This window comes from Boeremia exigua (genome assembly GCF_020726555.1).
Source record: "Boeremia exigua strain MPI-SDFR-AT-0100 chromosome Unknown C7974scaffold_14, whole genome shotgun sequence".
Taxonomy (NCBI): Eukaryota; Fungi; Ascomycota; class Dothideomycetes; order Pleosporales; family Didymellaceae; genus Boeremia; species Boeremia exigua.
This window is the reverse complement of record NW_025763531.1, coordinates 159096-173108: the sequence shown is the minus strand read 5'-3', so window position 1 is coordinate 173108 and position 14013 is coordinate 159096. Positions and strand designations below refer to the sequence as shown.

The window sequence follows — 14013 nt, the reverse complement described above, 5'->3', positions numbered from 1 at the left end:
CCTTCGAAAAGCCACACTCTCCGCTATTGCGGATTACGGTCTAGTAGCGCCCTTCTGTCCTTGAAAGCATGCCTAGGAGATCGCATAACCTTCAGCAAGCCTCCCTATCAGTTCAACCAAACCAACAACCCATCGATTCTGCACTTCTTCTACCTCTACATTCCAGGACATCCTTCTAATGTCATCACTCACAGGACGATCACTCGATGTAACCATCACTGCGGCAGCAGGGTGTGGTTTCTTGTTGTTTGGATATGACCAAGGTGTCATGTCCGGCCTGCTCACAGGCACAGCTTTCAGGCAGCAGTTTCCGGAAATAGACACCACAGGAGAAGGTGCAAGTGGCAGCACCTCGCTGCAGGGGCTGGTTGTTGCCATTTACGAGATTGGATGCTTTGCTGGCGCTTTGATGGCGTTTGGAGGGGGCGAGAAGCTAGGAAGACGCTGGACTATCATCGTGGGTTCCATCATCACCATTGCTGGCGCTGCGCTTCAGGCTGCAGCTTACGGTATCCCACAACTCATCGTCGGCCGGATCGTGGCTGGCCTTGGAACTGGCCTGAACACCGCTACCATTCGTATGTTCCACATTCTGCGACTGCAACTACAACGCCTTCTGGTCAATGCTAACACATCCAGCGGTTTGGCACGCTGAGCTCATGAAGCCTACGTCCCGTGGCCGAGGTCTATCCATCGAACTAGCCATCACCATATTCGGTGTCATGCTATCGTATTGGACGGGTAGGCGCAAAATATTCCCTCTGTGAAACAAATACTAAGAACGAAAAGACTACGGCATGAGCTTCGTTGAAAGCGAAGCGCAGTTCCGCTTCCCCATCGCCTTCCAGATTGTCTTTGCGGCTATCACTGCTGTCATGGTCTTCGCTCTGCCCGAGTCCCCACGTTGGGTAAGGATGTCCATTCTCCACGAGGCCCTTCAGCCGTTGACACTCAATAGCTCATTGCCCATGATCGACTCGATGAAGCTCGCAACGTCCTCTGGCGGTTGCAACGGGATACCAAAACAACCACCGAGACCTCTCCGCAAGTCGGCGCTGAGATGCATGCTATTGAACACGCGCTAAACGAAGAGCGAGAGGCCGCTGCTGGCCAAGGATTTATGGTTATCTTTAAAGGCGGTCCACAACGTTTCTTGCGCAGAACGCTCCTCGGGATCGGCGGCCAGTTCATGCAACAACTTTCAGGCATTAACCTGATCACCTACGTACGTATATCTGACGTGCAGTGCCTGTGCAGGCGTGGCTGACAGTTCTGCAGTACGCCCCTGTCATCTTCCAAGTCTCCGTTGGCATACCCCATGATACTGCCCTCCTCCTCGCTGGCTTCAACGGTATCGCATACTTCCTCTCGTCCCTGATTCCGATCTGGGTCCTGGACCGCTTGGGCCGGAGAAAGCTAATGATCTTCGCCTGCACAGGCCAAGCAGCCTCTATGGCCATCCTAGCCGGCACTGTCGCTGAGGGAAGTCAGTCGGCAGGCATAGTAGCCATCGTCATGCTCTTTCTTTTCAATTTCTTCTTCGCCGTCGGTATGCTTGCCATCCCGTGGTTGCTGCCGACCGAATACGCACCCCTTGCAATCCGTACAAAGTCTGCTGCGCTCTCGACTGCGTCGAATTGGATCTTTACCTTTCTGGTTGTTATGATCACTCCCGTCTCTATAAACAGCATCCAGTGGAAAACGTACATATACTTTGCGGCGCTCAACGCCGCCTTCGTCCCACTTGTGTACTTCTTCTACCCGGAGACTCGGAACTTGAGTCTGGAACAGATCGATCTACTGTTCATTGGCGAGAAAGTTCAGCTCCAATGGACTGCGACTACAGGCGACCTGGAGAATTTCAACGAATACCACGCAGCCGAAAAGGGCGGAGACATCCTTCTAACGCGCGATACAGGTAAGCCGAGGCTTACAGAGAGAATAGAGCATGTTTGAAGCTTTGCTTCTCCAATCCAAGTAAACACAATTGTTATCGCCGAGGATAGCTTGCGTAAAGTAAGGTTACGTGCTTTACTTCTTACTTTCCGCTACCTTCACCGCTCGGTAGTACTCTTCTCTATTTCTTCTATGTTAAAGTCAGTTTCTGGTACATGAACAGTATCTAGCAATAGCACAGTAGCAAAGACCTCCGTCGCCGTCACCTGATAACACGGCAATAAGAGCAACGTCTGAGCGAACGCGCTTCCCTAGCTAGTCAATCATTTGCATGGTGTGCTCTGAAAGATTACGAAAGTCGCAAGCCCTTACAAGCATGATCAGCTACGAAATCGTGTCTGCAAGTTCTGTAGCTACGTATCTGTCTCTTCAAGGTGCAGAGTCTAGCAGAGTGGCTCCAAACCTGTACCAAGAATGAAATATGCTCCTATCGCAGAAACATGACCAGAGGCCCTCTTCGTCCGTCTGCATCTCAACTTGATTTCTTAGCATCACAACCGCAGAATCTGTCTATGCACTGCCCCCCATCATCTAGTTTGCCTGAGACATGTACGCCACAAATCTCTATTCTTTAGTTCTTTAGTACGCATCGGAAACAGCACTGAACCGGTCAGGGTCTTCGCAAAGGGGGCTTCCGTGTATTGGCGCAGGTGCGTCTAACACTGGAGGCGCCAAATCGATCCGGCGCATAGTGGGTTGAGTACTTGGGATCTCAACATTATGTTGTGGAGATTACAAGTTACTCTCCGCATGTTAAGGCGTACGTTGACCCTCAGGCCTTGTCGATCAGCTGATCAGTCGATCCAGGTGGGATTTGTGGAGCTGTGGGCTGATTTGTTGCTGGAGCAGAGCGAGTGACGCGACTCTCTAGTTCCCCCAGCCTCCTCGTAAGCAACCTACCTACACGAGAGTCAGCTAGCGACTCTGTTGTCGATTGATCACCCAGGCCTACAGTGCTCGCATTAGGCAACGAACACTCAGCAAAGTCGCTTATGTGGCGCCAGCTGTCTCGAGATAGAGCTTTGCCGCTAGGATGACCTGCTGTAGCACTGGTGGCTGAAGACAGGCGGGCTTGGATGGCAAATGGAACGATCAAGAGGTCCAAGTTGCGTAATGTGAGAGATGTACGACGAAAGTCAACAAAAACAGAGAATGAGTACATATACAGATCGCTCGGCTGCAGCCGTCTTGCATCAGGGAAAGAGATGACGGCTTAGAAAGATAGCCTGCGAATATAGAATCAGGGCAGCAGAGGGTTCCGGGCCTCTTTTTACGATCCCAATGTTTCAGATGCCCTGGTTCTCCATGGCAGCCAACGCGGCACGGCTACGACACTCGAAGAATACTGCACAGGTAAGCAGTTTTGGGAAACTGTAAGCATACTCCAGGGTAATGAGTCTACCGACCCACAACGGAGCAGACAGATATGGCATGCAGTCGTACGCTGCGCGATACGCTAACTCGTAAGGGTGGATACCCAGTACCCCGGAGAAGTGGATGGTGGCTTTGCCTTCCAACACGTCATCAGCCGACCGGTCTGTCCAAACCACCACTTGTAGTTGAAACACGGTACCCGATGAACGAGACGAGGAGGAGGACTCCGGATTACAGGATTTGTCAGCGGTCAGGTCTGACCAGACAGATTCCATTCTTCGCACCTGCGTCTCTGACAACCTAAGGCTGTACACCTTGCCTGAGCTCTGACCTAAAGCCTAGCAGGCCTGCTACAATCAGAACATATAACACAAGAAGCGGCTAAGAGAGGGAATGTATCTAGCTTGTCTAAAACTCTTGTCAGGGTTGCTTAAAGGAACGTGTGTAGGAGTGCGAACCCCAGCTTCGCAGCCAGTGGCGTATGACTCGTGGCGTCCGTTGAAGAATCTTCTCGCACCGATCTGGCACAAGAACAGCAAAGTCGAATGGAGCAATAATTTAGCGGCACTCTGTACCTTCTTAGCTTCTCCATAAGTGTTGCTGGCGAGCGTGAGGTCTCAGATGCTGCAGGCTTGAGTTGGCAAAGGATTCTGCCGCGATTGAGTGGGTGAACACTCATAGCCTCAAAGGCTTTGAGTGTGAGCTTTCCAGCCAAGGCCTGTATCGTTACCTGACAGCCCAGAGGCAGTCCTGGTGACGCAGATGTGGTGGTTGTTCTTATCCGCGTCGAGTACCCACGCTTCCTGGACGTTCTCGGATTCGGTGGAGTATATGGGGGCAGGTGGGAGGGCTTTTCCAAAAGCCCCGACGCACGCTACGAGCGTTATCCATTCGCGATTGCCATCCGTAAGCGCATATTTGAACTGCTTCCGCTTCCACTCTGTCTTGCTGGAGATCCTCTTGCTCTTGCCCAGTACTCCGATCATGAAGCCCTTCTCATACATATCGTACGTGTGCCCCGCCCCTATGTTCCTCTCGCTTATTCTGAACCCTAGTATGTCGAAGCCATTGCTGTACTTATCGTGGGAACCAGCAGCGTTGCGACTGGAGGCCATGGCAGAGGTCCCATCGTGATGTGAGTGCATCTGACTAACGCGTGAGGAAGCCGAACACCCAGTCATCGGAGACGTCTCTCTTGGCGGTTAACAACGTTATCAGCAGCTTTCTGGCAGAATGAGCCCAGGCTTGAAAAAGGACTGGTTGAATCAATCATCAAAAACCGAGGTTTTGCTTTGTGTATATGTGGAGCTGTTCTAGACAATTCCTACATGGCAGGTTCTGAAAGCAACTACTACAACCCTGTACAACTGTCTTACATCACGCACCTTTCCCGAACCTTGCAAAGGTCCTAACGCTTATAAGTCAACGAACTCGCTGCGCAGAATGGGATCCGTCTCTAAGTTCTGTAGGTACACTTCAACCTTCGTCACCAGACTCTGGACATCGAAGCCAAAATGCTTGTAGGCGGCCTTGCCAGGCAGACTATGGCCAAAGCGTTTGATGCAGACGGCAGCATCGGCATATCTCTCCCAGCCATTTGGTGCATACGGTTCAATAACTATAGCAGGAACACCACGGTCTCTGCGCAGCGTGTTTCGCTTGTACTCGAGTGGCTGCTCTTCAAACAGGCGCTGGCATGGGAAGCTAACAACACGCGCCTTGATGTTCTTTGCCTTTAGCTCTCTGGCCGCGTCTACGGCGTGGCACAACTCTGCACCGACACCAAGTAACGTCACGTCAGCGTCTTCTACTTCCTCAATCACGTACGCGCCCTTGGCGACCATATCTCGTTGTGTCTTCTTCTGCTGCGGCAATGTGTGTCGTGATGTCGAGATGATAGATGGTGTGTTCTTTGCCTTGATCGCTGTAATCCATGCTCCTGCTGTCTCCTCGCTATCAGCTGGCCGGATATACAGTACATTAGGCATTGCACGGTAGAGGCTGGCCAGTTCGATTGGCTGATGGGTCGGACCGTCCTCACCCATGCCGATAGAATCGTGTGTGGCGGCGTGGATGACTTGGAGGCGTTGCAGCGCGCCCATGCGAACAGCTGGTGCAGCATAGAGGTAGAACATAAAAAAGGTTGACGTAACAGGAATGAAGGTGTTCGGACCAAAGGCTGCAAGACCATTGGAGATAGCGCACATGGCATGCTCTCGCACGCCGTAATGGATATACCGGCCGCTGTAGCTGCCGGTAATGTTACAAGCTGTCTTCAGATCCGGCTGGATATCGTTAGTGAGCTTTCTTTGCAACAGTAGGGACATTACACACGTGCTGAAAGTCCTCTTTGCCCTTCCACATCATATGGACCGATGGCGACAGATCCGCCGTGCCCACCACAAAGTTGTTGATCTTCTCTGCGATGGGGTTGAACACAAGACCAGAAGATTTCCTCGTTGCTGTGGCTGCATCCGGGAACGCGTCTGGTATCAGTTCCTGCCATTTCTCAGGCAGGTCACCCTTCGTCCGTCGCCGGAGCTCCGCGGCCAGGTCTGGGTATCTGGCATCGTACTCCTGCAACTTCCTTTCCCACTCCTGCACTAGCTCCTGGCCTCTTGCAGGGATGTCTTTGAAAAAGTCTTGCACCTCTCGACTAATAACAAAGCTTTCCTCTGGATCGAAGTCGTAGAGCTTCTTCATGTTTGCCACGTCCGCAGCACCAAAAGCAGCACCATGAGCAGTTGCGTCTCCAGCCACAGCACTGCCGATGCCGATGATTGTGTGGACGTTGACAAATGTGGGCTTACTAGTGGCCGTACGGGCTGTGTCCAGCGCTTCCACAATGCCTTCGATGTCAAAGCATCCATCTTCAATGTCAATGACGTTCCAGCCGCAAGCTCTCATCTTGGCATTGACATCCTCGGTGTTTGTGAGATCCACACTGCCGTCGCAGGTGACCTGGTTGTTGTCGTAGATGATGGTAAGGTTGTTCAATTTAAGATGACCTGCCAGTGAGATGGCTTCGAGCGCAACACCTTCCTGTAGGCAGGCGTCTCCGATCATGCACCACGTGTGGTTTGAGACAATGTCAAACTCTGGCTTGTTGTAGGTAGCTTGCAGGTTCTTGGTCGCTATAGCTAGACCGACCGCATTTGCAACACCTTGTCCGAGCGGGCCTGTTGTGACTTCGACTCCCTCGTGCTCGATTTCTGGGTGGCCAGGGCACAATGCATCGACTCGGTCAGAGTGGTACGATTTCAGCTGATCCAGAGTCATGGCCTTGTAGCCAGTAAGGTGCAAGAAGGAATACTGGAAGAGACAAGTGTGCCCTGGTCGCAGTCAGTCCCAAATCTTGTCTCCAAATACTGCAGGATTCAGAGCTCACCATTTGACAAAACAAAACGGTCGCGGTTAAAGTAGTCAGGAGTGTGTGGCGCGTATCGCATCACGTATTTCCACAACGCAACTCCAATAGCCGCCATTCCGATAGCTCCGCTGCTCTCTCGTAAGTTCTCTACCCTTCCAGCGGTCACTAACGTGGACTTACCCGGGATGGCCTCCATTGTACTGCTGGCACAAGTCTGCTATCAGCAGCCGGAAACTCTTCAATACATGGTCCTGCTCCTTCGATAACTTTTGTACCGCCCGCGACTCCACCTTCTCTTCTTTCTTCAACGCATCAACAACATTGTCGCCGTAGTCGGTTGCGCCGTTCGCTTGTGGAACATCTTGTCCGAGGTGCGTGTCTGCGGCTGTCATGTTGGGACAGAGAAAAGGCCAAGATTTAGAGTCGAAAGCAAGAGTTGATCAGAAGGCCGAAGAATTCTCTGGACTATCATGGCATCGGTACAACGAAATCGTCTGGATTATGTTCATGGCAGCGCACCGGAAAGCCCAATCGGGCTATCCGGTGTGTCACACATATGATGAGGGCACCCAGTCTCCTTTGCAACCCCACAGCATTAACGTCTGGAAGTGGTAAGCCCAACCACTAGCTGTTCTTTTCCGGTCAAGCGCCGCAGTTTCTCCTAGCAATGGGCCGCGACCCGCGCCCCAGATATCAGAATAAGGAGTAACGACGACGCATGCGGCGCGCACAGGTATCCTTTCTACCAGAGGCGCTTCCGGTTTCCTGTTTAGGATATGTTAGCCGCCTCCGCTCGAAACTAGCGGCAAAACAAAGACGCACAGACTTCGAGTCTAGCCATTCTAAGTTCCGCCCAGTCTGTTACAGCAGCTATCAGACAATGTGCTTTTGTTATCGTAACAAAGTCTAGAGGCATGCTCAACGGACGACAGAGCGAGCAGCATACTCCCTTGAGACGATCCGGCAACAACAGCGAGTAGACAAAGGAGGTTGTGTTGCCGGATTTGGGGTGTTCATGCGCACGTACGCGAAGTCGTTCGCACGGCTCTAAGTCGAGCTGTGTAGCGTATCAGGCACGCAGGTCTCAGATCATTCTTATTGTCGTAGTGCACTCCTCGATGTTGAGGGACATGTTCACAGTTTGTTGCGACGAAAGTTCTCTCTCGTTCAACTTCCACCAAACCCATCTATTTGACATCGTTCGTGCGTCCAGCCTTCTTCCACAACATGCGAACAAAGCATTTCGTAAACGATCCGACCGCGCTGGTGGTGTCCGCCCTCAAATCCTTCCAGCTCATCAACCCAGCCTTGTCCGTTGACACCGAAAACAAGATCTTGTATGCTCCAAGCGAACATGACCGAATATCAATCGTTTCTGGTGGTGGCGCTGGCCACGAGCCATCGTTCACGGGCTTCGTTGGGGCAGGCCTTCTCACAGCAGCCGTCTCGGGTACGGTCTTCGCATCGCCGTCTTCTCGGCAGGTATTGACTGCCATTGAGAACGTCAACGCATCCAAAGGCATTCTGGTCGTACTCATGAATTATACTGGCGACGTCTTGAACTTCGGCGTGGCTCTAGAGAAAGCGAAGGCAGCCAATCCAGCGTTAAGGACCGAGATGCTTGTTGTGGGCGACGATGTCAGCGTTGTAAGGAGCCGAGCGGGAAGGGTAGGACGACGTGGAATTGCTGGAACCGTCTTGGTGGCTAAAGTCACTGGCGCCATGGCTTCTGTCGGTTATGACCTCGATACTATTGTGCGTGTTGGCCGACTTGTTGCCAACAACCTTGGAAGTATCGGGGCATGTCTTGACCGGGTGCATGTCCCGGGTACCTCCAAAGAAGACACCGACAATCTCGTCGCTTCGGATGAGGTTGAGCTTGGAATGGGCATACACAACGAGTTCGGTTGCGGGCGAAGAAACGCGTCCGATGCCGAACTCCCTTCCCTTATTGCGGAGATGCTTCAGCAGATTCTCGATGTAAACGACCCCGAAAGGAACTTTCTCCAAACTCAGACTAGGGAGGTCATCGTACTAGTGAACAACCTGGGCGCTTTGAGTGTTCTGGAGCTGGGTGCTGTTGTTACAGAAGTTGCGGACCAACTGGAGAGACGGTATCAGAAGGATACTATCAGGATCTATTCGGGAACGTTCATGACCAGCTTGGACGGAGCTGGGTTCTCGATCAGCTTGCTCAATGCAGTGGAAACAGGCGTCGAGGAAAGCCTTGCGGAATTGCTGGATGCGCCCTGTAACGCATTTGGCTGGCACGGGATCGCACGATCAAGCACTTCGACGCCCCCACAGCTTCATGAGAGAGCTGAGATGCCAGTAATGTACAAGAACGATCCAAAACTCAAAAGTCGTCTCGATTGCAATCTAGACGAGACAGTAAGCTGTCTTCGAGCGGGCTTGGAGAGCGTTGTTGCTTCGGAGTCGGAAATCACCAGGTACGATAGCATTGTTGGGGACGGAGACTGCGGGACTACTCTGAAACGAGGCGCACAAGGTAAGCTCGTCGATCTGACTGACGGACATGGAAGTGTAACACTAATCTTTTACGCAGGCATTCTGAATTTACTCGAGACATTGCCACTTACTGACGTTGTAAGCTTACTAACAAGCATCACATCGTCGATTGAAAGCAACATGGATGGCACTTCCGGTGCACTATACGCCATATTCCTCAACAACCTTACCCGTTACTTCAAATCCCATGCACACGAACCTACAACCGTCAACTCGGGATTCTGGAGCGACGCTCTGGACACGGCGCTCGCTGCCCTAGGAAGATACACCCCAGCAACTGTGGGCGACAGGACGCTCATGGACGCCCTAATCCCTTTCACTACAACATTGCGCACAGCAGGCCTGCATGAGGCATCGCTGGCCGCCAGAGAAGGCGCGGAGAAGACGAGGTTCATGCGGCCCGGTTTGGGAAGGTCTGTGTATATCGGCAATGAAGACAGATGGTTGGGGAAGATCCCGGATCCAGGCGCTTGGGGGCTCAGTAAGCTCTTTGAGGGCCTTGTTCGAGGCTAGGCTTCGAGGAGGACATCATTTCGATGCGTACGTATATCTGCTCCTCGTGGTATCTTGTTGCTCGTAGTGCCTCTTGCTCGTTCTCCATTAGAAGAGTGTCGTAGCCTCTAACTTCGTCAAGCTGAGAGGGCATTCAAACATCAATTTATTTCCATTACGAAATGGGTTACGGAGAGACATGTAACCATCAGCGGGCGAATGCAGAACTGTTAGGCGGTTCGCTCTGTTCCTGAGATCGCTATGCTGGAGCCACTATAGCGCACTAGTGACAGCATAAACGATCTTGACGTCTTGTAAACCCTCGGGCAAGGTACGTTCCCATGTCTGGCTCGGATACGTGTCCCAGTGTATGAGGACGAGTTACCGTGCTTGATAAGGCTGATAGAATATACGGAGTACCGCTGACGCGTCCAGAGTACTGAGACAGACGGAACAAGGTATGTGTGAAAGGCAGTGTTGCAAGCTTACATGCGCGCAGCAACATCAAGAATACGCGGACGTGTAGTTTGTCGTTCCTTTTTGTTCTTCTGTTCAGACCATCTAAGCTTCCAATCTAGAAGAAAGTATAAGGGAGCAGAGAAACACCCCCCTCTCTGTGTCTCGTTCATCCAACCGTCTCTAAATCTCAAGCTGCAGCACAATGACCACCATCAACTCTTAGATCCGCACCGGTCATGAATCGACTGCCGTCAGCCAACAAGAATATCGCTGGCGCCTTGAAATCATCCGGCACGCCTAGCTTTCCTAGGAGCGCGCCTGCCATCCACGTCTTCTCGACCTCCGGGTCGGCCGCAAGGAGTTCATCCGTCATTGCAGTTCGAATGTACTGCAAGATCGGTCAGCGATGTCTGTAAGAGAGGATGGTGCAGAAAGCCTCTTACGCCAGGCGAAAGTGTGTTTACTCGGATGCCGTACTGGCCCCATTCTTGCGCAAGCGATCGGCACATTTGGTGAACGGCTGACTTGCTAGAGTTGTAGGCCGTACAGGTCAGACCCTGTAGTCATTGTCAGAGACCGATGCAGGAGTTCAGTACGAACAGATGAGGTACCCTATTGGCGATCTGGCCTGACATGCTGGCGATCAACACAATGCTGCCTGCAGTTTCTTTCTCCTTGAAGATCCTCGCCGCTCTCTTTACCGATATAAAGGCCCCGACAACGTTCACCCTCAGAACGCGCTCAAAGTCGGATGCTTCGTACTCGAGTGCTGGCACACTTTGTTGAATCCCTGCGCATGCGACCATGCCATGGAGCGGGGCGCCGCGCGCCTCGCCTTCCTGCGATACCTCTTCTAAGACTTGTGTAACGTCTGCCTCGCTTGTGACATCGCACTTCCGGTACGAAGCTGTGGTCGAAGTCTTCTTGGCGAGTTTTTGCAAAGTTGCCCATTCTGTACTGCTCGGCTCGGGAAGGATGTCGAGGCATGCTACATGGCCGCCTGCTTCGAGAACAGCAGAAGCAAGAGTAATTCCAAGCCCTCGACCACCGCCAGTGATGGCAATCGTTTGACCCGCAAGAGAGAACATTGTAGAGAGTTGCGAGCTCGATACTGGGGTCGTAGAAGGTAGGACTGCACCCAACACGCTTTCAGTTGCCGATGGAGTCATAATGCGACGTATGAAGGCAACGCGGATCTGCCACAACTTGGATTACGGTTGATGTTTGTAAGCGTGGAGTGGTGGGAGGGTGGAAGTACACTGGAATCTTACATGTACCTCTATCTCTAGCTTTAGTAGGCAAGAAATAAGCACAGTAGTTCGGGATCCCGTTTATGGTAAGTTCCGAAAAAAGATTATGTCCTGCAAATACCGAGGCCGACTCCCGTATCCACAAAAGTTCGCACATGCCTGCTGGAGATGTGGGGTCGTGTCTAAGCAACGCGGCTAATGATTTGGACAGAGTTAAGCTTGATCAGCGTGACGTCGAACGCTGTGCAGTCTGGCCAAATAGGCATTGCCGACCGCAGTGGCCGAAAAGTGTGAACGTGGCGCGATGGGTTAGCGCGGTGCAAGCGCCAGACACTTGCGCTTTCGATTTCCTCATTGAGAAGTGCCTTGCTCGTCGTCTGTCTTGCCTGTCAAGCCAAGTGCCACGTGACGCCATCTGGGGAAATTCACGGGGCCCCACGATACCAGAGGGACCAACGCAACACAAGCATCGATTCGTCCCATTCCCATCGAGGTTATATACTCAAGTCATTTTCCTGGACCTTGCAGAATTCATCGATCTTATTCCATCTCGTCTTGCCTCCCACAAGTTCTCTGTGGTCGACCAGACGAACCCTCTCCTGCGCTACCCCCCTGAGAACTCGTTCAACTCCTATGGGCATCTGAAGCTTTTCCTATCTTCCAGCAGCACATGAGCCTACTGCGGCACACAATTGAAGCCTGTTGAGGTACAAATTCAGATCCAGGAAAGAGAAGGTGACTGTGGAGGGCCGCATGCTGACAGAAAACCTAGTTGTTCCACCATGACCTATCTTACCGGCAGACCCCTCAACTGGGCCATCACTGCCACGGCAGGATCAGGCTTTCTCCTGTTCGGTTATGACCAGGGTGTTATGTCAGGTCTGCTCACTGGCACTGCATTCACACAGACCTTTCCGGAGATAGACACCGCGAATGGCGGCGGCGGCAGCTCCTCACTCCAAGGCACTGTTGTAGCCATCTACGAGATTGGTTGCTTCTTCGGCGCTATTTTTTGCTTTCTCTTCGGAGAGAGGCTGGGCAGAAGAAAATGCATTCTGCTCGGGTGCGTTATCCTTAGCATCGGCGCTGCGCTTCAAGCTGCGTCATTTGGCATTCCCCAAATGATTGTTGGCCGCATTGTGGCAGGACTGGGCAATGGCATGAACACCAGTACTATTCGTAAGCATGCCTTTGGAGACGTTTATGATAGGGATGATGACTGACGTAAATCAGCTGTCTGGCACTCGGAGCTCATGAAAGCCAACGATCGCGGCCGAGGACTCTGCATTGAACTCGCTATCAACATCTTCGGCGTTATGCTCGCATACTGGGTCGACTACGGCATGAGTTTCGTGTCGAACGATGCGCAATTTCGCTTTCCTCTTGCGCTGCAGATATTGTTCGCCATTGTCACGTTTGTAGGCGTTTGCTTCCTGCCCGAGTCGCCGCGATGGCTCATCGCACATGATCGTCACGAAGAGGCAAAGCACATTCTATGGGCAGTAGAGAAGGACGCCCGCACCCTCGATCCGGACGATGAGAGTCTCAAACGTGATCTTGCTCACATTCAACACGCAGTGGCGGAAGAACGTGCAGCCGCTGCTGGAGGAAGTTTCAAGACAATGTTGAAAAACGGGGAACAGAAATTCCTTCACAGAACTTTGCTCGGTATTGGCGGCCAGTTCATGCAACAGCTATCTGGTATCAACCTCATCACCTATGTAAGTTCGCCCGCCTGGAAGCTCACATGATCAAGCATGCTAACAATGCGCCAGTACGCTCCGGTTATCTTCCAACAGTCCGTGGGCATAACGCGTGATCTGTCGCTGTTGCTTGCTGGGTTCAACGGCATCGCCTACTTCTTGTCTTCGTTGATACCTATCTGGATCATCGATCGACTAGGCCGGCGAAAACTTATGCTTTTCGCCGCTGGTGGCCAGGCTACCTGTACGTACTGTCCAGGTTGGACCTATGTGCGAAACACGCTAACTTTGCACCTTCTAGGCATGGCCGTGCTTGCGGGTACTGTTGCGAATGGATCCAAGGGCGCGGGAATCGTGGCCATCGTCATGCTCTTCCTCTTCAACTTCTTCTTCGCTGTGGGACTCCTTGCCATTCCATGGCTTCTACCCGCTGAATACGCGCCGCTCGCCATTCGTACCCGTGCTGCCTCCCTCGCGACGGCATCGAACTGGATCTTTACGTTCCTTGTTGTGGAAATCACTCCAGTCAGCATCAACAGTATCGGATGGCGCACCTATGTTTACTTTGCCGTCTTCAATGCTTTCTTCTTGCCGCTTATCTATTTCTTCTACCCAGAGACTTGTGGACTGTCGCTTGAGAACATTGACAGATTGTTCACTGGAGGCAAGGTGACGATGCATTGGAAGGAGAGCTGGGGGGAGCCCGGCGACTTGGCAAGGTTGACTGGAGTTGATGCCGAGAAAGAGTCCAACGTCCAGATGACTGAGGTGACGAGGCAGGGTTGAGGCAAGAAGCTCCGAGATTTTCTGACGCCTTGTGTTGGGTAACGTGTGTAAATCAAGGTCAGGGGGTGGGTCACCTGCATGGGGTCAATATTGC

General features: G+C 52.3%; 5 protein-coding genes across 5 annotated transcripts; 3 read left to right on the top strand and 2 right to left on the bottom strand.

The window, feature by feature from the left end:
* Positions 1–178: 178 nt before the first annotated feature.
* Positions 179–1945, top strand: C7974DRAFT_444462 (MFS transporter; the record flags this gene model as incomplete). Its single annotated transcript, XM_046145504.1, has 6 exons — positions 179–578; positions 640–741; positions 790–908; positions 959–1225; positions 1279–1818; positions 1919–1945. 6 exons carry the CDS (start codon positions 179–181, stop codon positions 1943–1945), a joined length of 1455 nt encoding a protein of 484 aa, XP_045991689.1.
* A 2681-nt stretch (positions 1946–4626) lies between these two features.
* C7974DRAFT_428754 (dihydroxyacetone synthase) lies at positions 4627–7161 on the bottom strand. The gene is made up of 4 exons (XM_046144607.1): positions 6881–7161; positions 6719–6828; positions 5665–6662; positions 4627–5615 (listed from the first exon to the last, which is right to left on the bottom strand). Exons 1-4 carry the CDS (start codon positions 7090–7092, stop codon positions 4746–4748), a joined length of 2190 nt encoding a protein of 729 aa, XP_045991688.1. The 5' UTR covers positions 7093–7161; the 3' UTR covers positions 4627–4745.
* Positions 7162–7927: 766 nt separating this feature from the next.
* On the top strand, positions 7928–9816 carry C7974DRAFT_368768 (dihydroxyacetone kinase; the record flags this gene model as incomplete). Its single annotated transcript, XM_046139912.1, has 2 exons — positions 7928–9209; positions 9267–9816. 2 exons carry the CDS (start codon positions 7928–7930, stop codon positions 9740–9742), a joined length of 1758 nt encoding a protein of 585 aa, XP_045991687.1. The 3' UTR covers positions 9743–9816.
* Positions 9817–10178: 362 nt separating this feature from the next.
* C7974DRAFT_476119 (oxidoreductase) lies at positions 10179–11598 on the bottom strand. Its single transcript, XM_046146662.1, has 3 exons — positions 10792–11598; positions 10624–10737; positions 10179–10568 (listed from the first exon to the last, which is right to left on the bottom strand). Exons 1-3 carry the CDS (start codon positions 11347–11349, stop codon positions 10368–10370), a joined length of 873 nt encoding a protein of 290 aa, XP_045991686.1. The 5' UTR covers positions 11350–11598; the 3' UTR covers positions 10179–10367.
* A 610-nt stretch (positions 11599–12208) lies between these two features.
* On the top strand, positions 12209–13977 carry C7974DRAFT_444449 (general substrate transporter). The gene is made up of 4 exons (XM_046145502.1): positions 12209–12609; positions 12664–13151; positions 13206–13377; positions 13435–13977. Exons 1-4 carry the CDS (start codon positions 12213–12215, stop codon positions 13917–13919), a joined length of 1542 nt encoding a protein of 513 aa, XP_045991685.1. The 5' UTR covers positions 12209–12212; the 3' UTR covers positions 13920–13977.
* Positions 13978–14013: the final 36 nt, after the last annotated feature.